The 12189-nt window shown below is 46.8% G+C and overlaps 1 protein-coding gene across 4 annotated transcripts in view; it reads left to right on the top strand.

Annotated features, from left to right (window-relative positions):
* The window catches only part of LOC124041206 (muscarinic acetylcholine receptor M3-like), a 129514-nt gene extending 118456 nt beyond the window's left edge, over positions 1 to 11058 (top strand). For all 4 annotated transcript variants that reach the window (XM_046358507.1, XM_046358505.1, XM_046358508.1 and 1 more), the window contains one exon: positions 3809 to 11058. In XM_046358507.1, the coding sequence (XP_046214463.1) occupies positions 3825 to 5699 (1875 nt within the window). In that variant the 5' untranslated portion in view covers positions 3809 to 3824 and the 3' untranslated portion in view covers positions 5700 to 11058. The remainder of the gene's footprint in view (positions 1 to 3808) is intronic.
* The last annotated feature ends 1131 nt before the right edge of the window (positions 11059 to 12189 follow it).

Genomic DNA, 12189 nt, shown 5'->3' with positions numbered 1-12189 from the left:
CTATCGTTCACAGGAGAAATAGACAGAAAAGATATCGTGGAAAGAGATCGAGGTGCCTTGTGAGGATCCGTCGACGAGTGGCTAATCTGCCCTTGCCATCCAAACTACTGGCCAACGTACAGTCGCTGGAAAATAAATTGGACGAGCTGAAAGCATGTATATCCTACCAACGAAACATTAAAAACTAATATTTTACCGACGACATGAATAACATACAGCTGGCGGGTTACACACTGCATCGGCAGGATAGAACAGCAGCCTCTGGTAAGACAAGGGGTGGCGGTCTATGTATATTTGTAAACAACAGCTGGTGCACGATATCTAAGGAAGTCTCAAGGTTTTGCTCGCCTGAGGTAGAGTATCTCATGATAAGCTATAACCACACTATCTACCTAGAGAGTTTTCATCTGTATTTTTACGTACATACCCCCACAGACCGATGCTGGCACGAAGACTACACTAATTAGCTGTATACGGCCATAAGCAAACAGGAAAACGCTCATCCAGAGGCAGCGACCCTAGTGGCCGAGAACTTTAATGCAGGGAAACTTAAATCCGTTTTACATCATCTCTATCAGCATGTTAAATGGGGAAAAAAGGGGAAGAAACTAGACCACCTTAACTCAACACACAGAGCTCTCCCTCGCCCTCCATTTGGCAAATCTGTCTATAAATCTATCCTCCTGATTCTTGCTCACAAGCAAAAATTAAAGCAGGAAGCATCAGTGACTCAATAAAAAAGTGGTCAGATGAAGCAGATGCTAAACTGCAGGACTGTTTTGCTAGCACAGACTGGAATATGTTCCGGGATTCTTCTGATGGCATTGAGGAGTATACCACATTAGTCACTGGCTTCATCAATAAGTGCATCGATGACGTTGTCCCCACAGTGACTGTATGTACATACCCCAACCAGAAGCCATGGATTACAGGGAACATGCTCACGGAGCTAAAGGGTAGAGCTGCCGCTTTCAAGAAGCAGGACTCTAACCCGGAAGCTTAGAAGAAATCCCGCTATGCCCTCCGACGAACCATCAAACAGGCAAAGCTTCAATACAGGACTAAGATCGAATTGTACTACACCAGCTCATCAGATGTGGCAGGGCTTGCAAACTATTACAGACGACAAAGGGAAGCACAGCCGAGAGCTGCCCAGTGACACGAGCCTACCAGACGAGCTAATTACTTCTCTGCTCGCTTCGAGACAAGTAGCACTGAAACATGCATGATAGCACCAGCTGTTCCAGAAGACTGTGTGATCACGCTCTCCGCAGCCAATGTGAGTAAGACCTTTAAACAGGTCAACATTCACAAGGCCACAGGGCCAGATGGATTACCAGGACGTGTACTCTGAGCATGCGCTGACCAACTGGCAAGTGTCTTCACTGACATTTTCAACATCTCCCTGTCTGAGTCTAATACCAACATGTTTCAAGCAGACCACCATAGACCATGTGCCCAAGAACACTAAGGTAACCTGCTAAATTACTACTGACCCGTAGCACTCACGTCTGTAGACATGAAGTGCTTTGAAAGGCTTGTCATGGCCCACATCAACACCATTATCCCAGAAACATTAGACCTACTCCAATTTGCATACCGCCCCAACAGATCCACAGATGATACAATCTCTATTGCATTCCACACTGCGCTTTCACACCTGGACAAAAGCAACACCTATGTGAGAATGCTATTCATTGACTACAGCTCAGCGTTTAACACCATAGTGCCCTCAAAGCTCATCAATTAGCTAAGGACCCTGGGACTCAACATTTCCCACTGCATCTGGATCCTGGACTTCCTGACGGGCCGCCCTCGGGTGGTAAGGGTAGGTAACAACACATCCGCCATGCTGATCCGTAACATGGAGGCCCCTTAGTGGTGTGTGCTCAATCCCCTCCTGTACTCCCTGTTCACTCATGACTGCACAGCCAGGCACGACTCCAACACCATCATTAAGTTTGCCGATGACATAACAGTGGTAGGACTGATAACCAACAACGATGAGACAGCCTATAAGGAGAAGGTCAGAGACCTAGCCGTGTGGTGCCAGGACAACAACCTCTCCCTCAACGTGATCAAGACTAAGGATATGATTGTGGACTACAGGAAAGGAGGACCGATCATGCCTTCATTCTCATCGATCAGGCTGTAGAGGAGCAGGTTGAGAGCCTCAAGTTCCTTGGTGTCCACATCACCAACAAACTAACATGGTTCAAGCACACCAAGACAGTCGTGAAGAGGTCAAGACTAAACCTATTCCCCCTCAGGAGAGTGAAAAGATTTGTTTCAAGATTTTGTCCTCAGATCCTCAAAAGTTTCTATAGCTGCACCATCGAGAGCATCCTGACTGGTTGCATCACTGCCTGGTATAGCAACTGCTCGGCATCCGACCGCAAGTCACTACAAAGGGTAGTGCATACGGCCCAGTACATCACTGGGGCCAAACTTCCTGCCATCCAGGACCTCTATACCAGGCGGTGTCAGAGGAAGACCCTAAAAATTGTCAAAGACTCCAGCCACCCTAGTTATAGACTGTTCTTTCTGCTACCGCACGGCAAGGTGTACCGGAGCTCCAAGTCTAAGCCCAAGAGGCATCTTAACAGCTTCTACCCCCAATCCATAAGACTACTGAACATCTAATCAAATGGCTACCCAGACTACTTGCATTGCCCCCCCCCCCCCCCCTTTTACCCTGCTGTTACTCTCTGTTATTATCTATACATAAGTCACTTTAATAACTCTACCTACATGTATATATTACCTCAACTACCTCGACTAAATGGTGCCCCAGCACATTGACTCTGTACAGGTACCCCCCTGAATATAGCCTTGCTATTGTTATTTTACTGCTGCTCTTTAATTATTTGTTACTTTATTTATTTTTTTTAAGGTATTTTTCTTTAAACTGCATTGTTTGTTAAGGGCTTGTAAGTAAGCATTTTACTTACATTTGTCTACACCTGTTGTGTTCGGTGCATGTGACAAATAAAATTTGAGTTGACTTAAAATTGTTTTGTTTTTTCATTATCCCTGGAAAGGTCAAGTTAGAATCATCTTTTCATATCTCTTGAAATAGAGTTTCAATATTTCCCTCTATAATTCTGTAGTGTTTATCTTTATTATGCGTGCGCGTTGGTGTGTGTATTTGTGTGCACATATTTGTGTTATTCTGGGCAGGGGAGGTACCTCTTCTAACACTCACTGGCTGTGGCTGTCCTTGGGCGAGAGAGCCTGTAATGTTCTGTTCTCTATCCTATCAGTGAGATTAACAGACAGGCCATGAATGGTGGTCGGAAAGGACTGTGATGTATTTTACTGAGACACAGGAGCTGAATTGAAATGAAGGCTACCACCTGTATGCTAAGTCACACCAGCAGTCTGACAGGAGATGTGTCCAAGCCTTGGTGTTGTTTACAGCGTTACTGTAATTGTGTTTTTATAGATGCTCCTTGCAATCAGATTGAGGCTGTGGATGTATCACATGATGGCATGTTGTGCTGCGCTACTGTTCTGGCAATTTGCAAGATCAGAGGACTGTTTTTGTAATGGACACTCCTACAAAAAACTTCACGTGACTTTAATCTTCAAAATCTAAATTGCTTGTGTAGCGTAACTGGGGAAAAAATTGCAAAGGTTAAACACAAAATGTATGACTAGAAATTGTTTACAAACAATCTTGTTTGTCTAGAAAACAGCCATTCCACCTACAGTAAATGTGAAAAACTGTTCTGTTAGCCTCACCTGCTGTATATTGTACTGTTCTCAGTATATTGTAGTAATCTATCTCTCTCTGTGTTCTCCCCAGAATATGCCAGGACTTCATGATGAGCTCCAACAGCACAGACCCTGGCCTCTACCTGACCATCAGCTCCCCAGGAATGGGCATCATCTACCCAGACACCAACACTCTCCACAGGGACCCCTGGCCAGAGCTAACCAGCCCGGATGACAAGGACTCCTTCCTCAGTGGCCTCTTCAACCTCACAGGCTCGCTCAATGAGACGGTGACCTCTCTGACCTACGACTCTCTGGGGGGTCACACAGTGTGGCAGGTGGTCCTCATTGTCTTCCTCACTGGCCTCCTGTCCCTGGTCACCATCATTGGCAACATCCTGGTGGTGGTATCCTTCAAAGTCAACCGCCAGCTCAAGACTGTCAACAACTACTTCCTGCTCAGCTTGGCTGTGGCTGACCTCATCATCGGGGTCATCTCCATGAACCTTTACACCACCTACATCATCATGGGCCAGTGGGCCCTGGGCAATTGGGCCTGTGACCTGTGGCTGGCTATTGACTATGTGGCCAGTAACGCATCCGTCATGAACCTGCTGGTCATCAGCTTTGACCGTTACTTCTCCATCACCCGGCCCCTCACCTACCGCGCCAAGCGGACCACACGGCGGGCTGTCCTGATGATTGGCCTGGCCTGGTTCGTGTCCCTGGTCCTTTGGGCCCCAGCCATCCTGTTCTGGCAGTACTTTGTGGGGGAGCGCACTGTGCCCCCTGATAAGTGCTACATCCAGTTCCTCTCAGAGCCTATCATTACATTCTGCACGGCCATGGCTGCCTTCTACCTGCCTGTCACTATCATGAGTGTGCTCTACTGGCGTATCTACAGGGAGACACAGAACCGCGCACAGGAGCTGGCTGGCCTGCAGGGCTCAGGGAGCCGAGGCAGGGGAGGGGAGAGGGCTCACTTCGTCCACCACCAGGCTGGTAGTGCCAGGAGCTGCAGCAGCTACGAGCTGACCCAGTCCTCCCAGAGAAAGAGCCCTGGCCGGGCGCTGGCCGCACGCTTCCACTGCTGGCCCATGATGCGCTCCTGGAGGCCTGGCAGTACCCGGCCTGGGGAAGGGGACGCTGACCACAGCAGCAGCGACAGCTGGAACAACAACAATGCCAGGCTGTCAGTGGACCACTCAGGCTCGTCTGAGGACGAGGAGGGAAACAGTAGAGGGATGATGCCTCAGGACCACGCCATCTTCTCCATAGTCCTCAACCTGCCGGGGATGAAGGCAGCCGTCAACTCCCACCTCACCTCCTGCGAGGACCTGGACCTAGCCTCAGAAGAGGACCCCCTAAGGGGGGAGGAGGACAGCCGGGATGGCCTCTCTACCACCACCACTACTACCACCCCTGATGGGGCCAACACAGACAGCAGCAGCTACCACCAACGCTTCCCCTCCCGGATATCCAAAGTCCAGTCCATGCCTGCCCTCCAGGCCACCAGAGTGGGGCCGCTCTCTGGCTCCTCTGCCACCACCACCAAATCACCCTCGGCGCCCATCTCCTTCAAAGACGCAGCTCTAGCCAAGAGATTCGCCTCCAGGGCAAGGACGCAGATCACCAAGCGCAAGCGCATGTCTCTGGTGAAGGAGAAGAAGGCAGCACAGACCCTCAGCGCCATCCTGTTTGCCTTCATCATCACATGGACACCCTACAACATCATGGTGCTAGTCAACACCTTCTGTAATGGCTGCATCCCCGAGGCTCTGTGGGCGCTGGGCTACTGGCTGTGCTACGTCAACAGCACCGTCAACCCCATGTGCTACGCTCTGTGCAACAAGACCTTCCGCACCACCTTCAAGATGATACTGCTCTGTCGCTGGGACCAGCGCAAGCGGCGGAGGAAGCAGCAGTTCCAGGAACGGCAGTCCGTAGTGTTCCACAGGAGAATTCCTAAAGACTCAACGTAGCGGGATATAGACCCAGTGGGCATCTGGTGATGATGATGATGATAATGATGTTAATGATGATGAGTCTGGGATCTAACAGGACAGTGGATGGATGAGGCATCCTAAAGGTTCTGTCTGTGGTTTTTAACTGCACAGAGATTCCCAGGGAGGCGGCCATATTGTTGCTGTGGTGTCTGATGTTCTCTGTGGAGCCACGACCTCCACAGTGACATATTCCTCTGTTTCTTCAAGAGAGCTCCTGTGGTGATAGCTTCCTCTAGATTGTTCCAGTTCTCAGCATTTCAGAGAAGTGCAGCTGAAAGGACTGACAGTGAAAACCAATAGAACAAGGGCTTAAAATGCAATGAGGGGACAATTCAAAGTGCAATTGATACCTACGGAGATAATATGATATAATATGTGTTATGGATTTGGGGTTTTCCATTTCTTACCATTTTCTTCTCAGTGGTAGAGCTGTATCGTACAGAGCAGTTGGGGTTTTCTAAGTAAACTGTACATCTGTTATATCGCATTGAAAGACAAGTCCAGAACATTGTGTGTCAATAGACTGCATCGTATTGATTTTGAGCTCCCTTTTGGCTGAGCTAGATGTTTTTGTTCTTTTTTACTCTTGACTTCTGTACATTGCCTTCAACTTGGTTATAGCTTTCTTGTGTCTTATAAAATGAGAGAATTTAAAACAAAACGGTGTCTTATTTGTGACAACCGGTGTTTCAAAGTTGATGGTTATTTTTGTGTAATAAATTGGTCTATAGATTTTCGTCTATAGATTGTGAGCCAGTCTGAAAATATTTCTGAGTACCTCAGTGAGCTGGTATTGTGTTCAATGTGAGTTGTGGTTTACATGCTGGAGACAGTAAGTGCATCAATTTATTCAATTGTTGTTAATGTACCCAAGGTTTTTGAGTAATGGTAATATGATATTTCTAACTTGATACCTAATGATTAATTGTACGCTAAAGAGATTGGTCATTATGAATTGTAATGTTTTGATTATATTTGAAATAATATTTGAGAAGGTTTCTCCATTTCTTCTCACTGGCTGTCCAAATGTAATTCCCTAAGTAAAAGATTGGTCTGTGGTCTCTAGATGAAGTCTCTAGCTCCTAGAGGATTTAGCAGTGCCAGAGCAGCATCTGCTGGATGAATAGAATTCTACACTCTAGTAACTTCCAGCTTACTTCCATCAGGGAAATGCTGTTGTGGGTCCATAAGACAGTGGGAGATTCCGTTTTGGATCAAAGTCTGTCCTCCAGTCCTCCGCCCTCCTCTCCTCGGTGACACGGAAACTGAAAAGTGTTAGGAGAGTTTCAATTCAGAGGATGCTCAGCTGCATTCTTACACGGAAGAGTTTTGAAATCTGCCACACACCCTTTGAAACAGCAGTTGTTTTCTCAGAGTAGAAAATCACACATTTAATAAAGGATGTGTTACTTATCCTTTCATCTATAAAATGTCTAGTTCAACTCGCTACATGTTTAACACTTATGTTTAACACACTGGTATTTTGGGATTCCACCTCTGTAAACATAATGTGCATGATGATGCATTAGAGAGAGGAGAGTCTCATTTCATATCAGTGTCATGTTTCCATATTCTCATCTTGCCTCCTCGCCTCAATTCTCTATGAGCTTTTTCTAAAGGAGGCGAGGAGAGGACAGAAGAGAGGAATCTAGGAAATCCAACAGAGATTCTCCCATAGCTGAGAATAGGTAAGAAACTTAAAAGAAAATGGTTAGACCAGTTTAGCCCTGCTACATATGGCATATGGATGGTTAGACCAGCTTAGCCCTGCTACATATGGCATATGGATGGTTAGACTAGTTTAGCCCTGCTACATATGGCATATGGATGGCTAGACTAGTTTAGGCCTGCTACATATGGCATATGGTTGGTCAGACTGGCTTAGGCCTGCTACATATGGCATATGGATGGTTAGACTAGTTTAGGCCTGCTACATATGGCATATGGATGGTTAGACTAGTTTAGCCCTGCTACATATGGCATATGGATGGTTAGACCAGCTTAGCCCTGCTACATATGGCATATGGATGGTTAGACTAGTTTAGCCCTGCTACATATGGCATATGGATGGTTAGACCAGCTTAGCCCTGCTACATATGGCATATGGATGGCTAGACTAGTTTAGCCCTGCTACATATGGCATATGGATGGTTAGACCAGCTTAGCCCTGCTACATATGGCATATGGATGGCTAGACTAGTTTAGCCCTGCTACATATGGCATATGGATGGTTAGACCAGCTTAGCCCTGCTACATATGGCATATGGATGGCTAGACTAGTTTAGGCCTGCTACATATGGCATATGGATGGTCAGACTGGCTTAGGCCTGCTACATATGGCATATGGATGGTTAGACTAGCTTAGGCCTGCTACATATGGCATATGGATGGTTAGACCAGCTTAGCCCTGCTACATATGGCATATGGATGGTTAGACTAGCTTAGGCCTGCTACATATGGCATATGGATGGTTAGACCAGCTTAGCTCTGCTACATATGGCATATGGATGGTTAGACTAGCTTAGGCCTGCTACATATGGCATATGGATGGTTAGACCAGCTTAGCCCTGCTACATATGGCATATGGATGGCTAGACCAGCTTAGCCCTGCTACATAGGGCATATGGATGGTTAGACCAGCTTAGCCCTGCTACATATGGCATATGGACGGTTAGACCAGCTTAGCCCTGCTACATATGGCATATGGATGGTTAGACCAGCTTAGCCCTGCTACATATGGCATATGGATGGTTAGACCAGCTTAGCCCTGCTACATATGGCATATGGACGGTTAGACCAGCTTAGCCCTGCTACATATGGCATATGGATGGTTAGACCAGCTTAGCCCTTCTACATATGGCATATGGATGGTTAGACCAGTTTAGCCCTGCTACATATGGCATATGGATGGTTAGACTAGTTTAGGCCTGCTACATATGGCATATGGATGGTTAGACTAGCTTAGGCCTGCTACATATGGCATATGGATGGTTAGACCAGCTTAGCCCTGCTACATATGGCATATGGATGGTTAGACTAGTTTAGCCCTGCTACATATGGCATATGGATGGCTAGACTAGTTTAGGCCTGCTACATATGGCATATGGATGGTCAGACTAGCTTAGGCCTGCTACATATGGCATATGGATGGTTAGACTAGCTTAGGCCTGCTACATATGGCATATGGATGGTTAGACTAGTTTAGCCCTGCTACATATGGCATATGGATGGTTAGACCAGCTTAGCCCTGCTACATATGGCATATGGATGGCTAGACTAGTTTAGCCCTGCTACATATGGCATATGGATGGTTAGACCAGCTTAGCCCTGCTACATATGGCATATGGATGGCTAGACTAGTTTAGGCCTGCTACATATGGCATATGGATGGTTAGACCAGCTTAGCCCTGCTACATATGGCATATGGATGGTTAGACTAGTTTAGGCCTGCTACATATGGCATATGGATGGTCAGACTGGCTTAGGCCTGCTACATATGGCATATGGATGGTTAGACTAGCTTAGGCCTGCTACATATGGCATATGGATGGTTAGACCAGCTTAGCCCTGCTACATATGGCATATGGATGGTTAGACCAGCTTAGGCCTGCTACATATGGCATATGGATGGTTAGACCAGCTTAGCTCTGCTACATATGGCATATGGATGGTTAGACCAGCTTAGCCCTGCTACATATGGCATATGGATGGTTAGACCAGCTTAGCCCTGCTACATATGGCATATGGATGGCTAGACCAGCTTAGCCCTGCTACATATGGCATATGGATGGTTAGACCAGCTTAGCCCTGCTACATATGGCATATGGATGGTTAGACCAGTTTAGCCCTGCTACATATGGCATATGGATGGTTAGACCAGCTTAGCCCTGCTACATATGGCATATGGATGGTTAGACCAGCTTAGCCCTGCTACATATGGCATATGGACGGTTAGACCAGCTTAGCCCTGCTACATATGGCATATGGATGGTTAGACCAGCTTAGCCCTTCTACATATGGCATATGGATGGTTAGACCAGTTTAGCCCTGCTACATATGGCATATGGATGGTTAGACTAGTTTAGGCCTGCTACATATGGCATATGGATGGTTAGACTAGCTTAGGCCTGCTACATATGGCATATGGATGGTTAGACCAGCTTAGCCCTGCTACATATGGCATATGGATGGTTAGACTAGTTTAGCCCTGCTACATATGGCATATGGATGGCTAGACTAGTTTAGGCCTGCTACATATGGCATATGGATGGTCAGACTAGCTTAGGCCTACTACATATGGCATATGGATGGTTAGACTAGCTTAGGCCTGCTACATATGGCATATGGATGGTTAGACTAGCTTAGCCCTGCTACATATGGCATATGGATGGTCAGACTGGCTTAGGCCTGCTACATATGGCATATGGATGGTTAGACTAGCTTAGGCCTGCTACATATGGCATATGGATGGTTAGACCAGCTTAGCCCTGCTACATATGGCATATGGATGGTTAGACTAGCTTAGGCCTGCTACATATGGCATATGGATGGTTAGACCAGCTTAGCTCTGCTACATATGGCATATGGATGGTTAGACTAGCTTAGGCCTGCTACATATGGCATATGGATGGTTAGACCAGCTTAGCCCTGCTACATATGGCATATGGATGGCTAGACCAGCTTAGCCCTGCTACATAGGGCATATGGATGGTTAGACCAGCTTAGCCCTGCTACATATGGCATATGGACGGTTAGACCAGCTTAGCCCTGCTACATATGGCATATGGATGGTTAGACCAGCTTAGCCCTGCTACATATGGCATATGGATGGTTAGACCAGCTTAGCCCTGCTACATATGGCATATGGATGGTTAGACCAGCTTAGCCCTGCTACATATGGCATATGGATGGTTAGACCAGCTTAGCCCTGCTACATATGGCATATGGATGGTTAGACCAGTTTAGCCCTGCTACATATGGCATATGGATGGTTAGACTAGTTTAGGCCTGCTACATATGGCATATGGATGGTTAGACTAGCTTAGGCCTGCTACATATGGCATATGGATGGTTAGACCAGCTTAGCCCTGCTACATATGGCATATGGATGGTTAGACTAGTTTAGCCCTGCTACATATGGCATATGGATGGCTAGACTAGTTTAGGCCTGCTACATATGGCATATGGATGGTCAGACTAGCTTAGGCCTGCTACATATGGCATATGGATGGTTAGACTAGCTTAGGCCTGCTACATATGGCATATGGATGGTTAGACTAGCTTAGCCCTGCTACATATGGCATATGGATGGTTAGACCAGCTTAGCCCTGCTACATATGGCATATGGCCAGCTTAGCCCTGCTACATATGGCATATGGATGGTTAGACCAGCTTAGCCCTGCTACATATGGCATATGGATGGTTAGACCAGCCCTTAGCCCTGCTACATATGGCATATGGATGGTTAGACTAGCTTAGCCTGCTACATATGGCATATGGATGGTTAGACCAGCTTAGCCCTGCTACATATGGCATATGGATGGTTAGACCAGCTTAGCCCTGCTACATATGGCATATGGATGGCTAGACTAGTTTAGGCCTGCTACATATGGCATATGGATGGCTAGACCAGCTTAGCCCTGCTACATAGGGCATATGGATGGTTAGACCAGCTTAGCCCTGCTACATATGGCATATGGACGGTTAGACCAGCTTAGCCCTGCTACATATGGCATATGGATGGTTAGACCAGCTTAGCCCTGCTACATATGGCATATGGATGGTTAGACCAGCTTAGCCCTGCTACATATGGCATATGGATGGTTAGACCAGCTTAGCCCTGCTACATATGGCATATGGATGGTTAGACCAGCTTAGCCCTGCTACATATGGCATATGGATGGTTAGACCAGTTTAGCCCTGCTACATATGGCATATGGATGGTTAGACTAGTTTAGGCCTGCTACATATGGCATATGGATGGTTAGACTAGCTTAGGCCTGCTACATATGGCATATGGATGGTTAGACCAGCTTAGCCCTGCTACATATGGCATATGGATGGTTAGACTAGTTTAGCCCTGCTACATATGGCATATGGATGGCTAGACTAGTTTAGGCCTGCTACATATGGCATATGGATGGTCAGACTAGCTTAGGCCTGCTACATATGGCATATGGATGGTTAGACTAGCTTAGGCCTGCTACATATGGCATATGGATGGTTAGACTAGCTTAGCCCTGCTACATATGGCATATGGATGGTTAGACCACCTTAGCCCTGCTACATATGGCATATGTATGGTTAGACCAGCTTAGCCCTGCTACATATGGCATATGGATGGTTAGACCAGCTTAGCCCTGCTACATATGGCATATGGATGGTTAGACCAGCTTAGCCCTGCTACATATGGCATATGGATGGTTAGACCAGCTTAGCCCTGCTACATATGGCATATGGATGGTTA

Source organism: Oncorhynchus gorbuscha, linkage group LG08 (assembly GCF_021184085.1).
Source record: "Oncorhynchus gorbuscha isolate QuinsamMale2020 ecotype Even-year linkage group LG08, OgorEven_v1.0, whole genome shotgun sequence".
In the NCBI taxonomy this organism is placed as follows: Eukaryota; Metazoa; Chordata; class Actinopteri; order Salmoniformes; family Salmonidae; genus Oncorhynchus; species Oncorhynchus gorbuscha.
The sequence above is the reverse complement of the archived record's forward strand: the minus strand, read 5'-3'. Positions and strand labels throughout refer to the sequence as shown.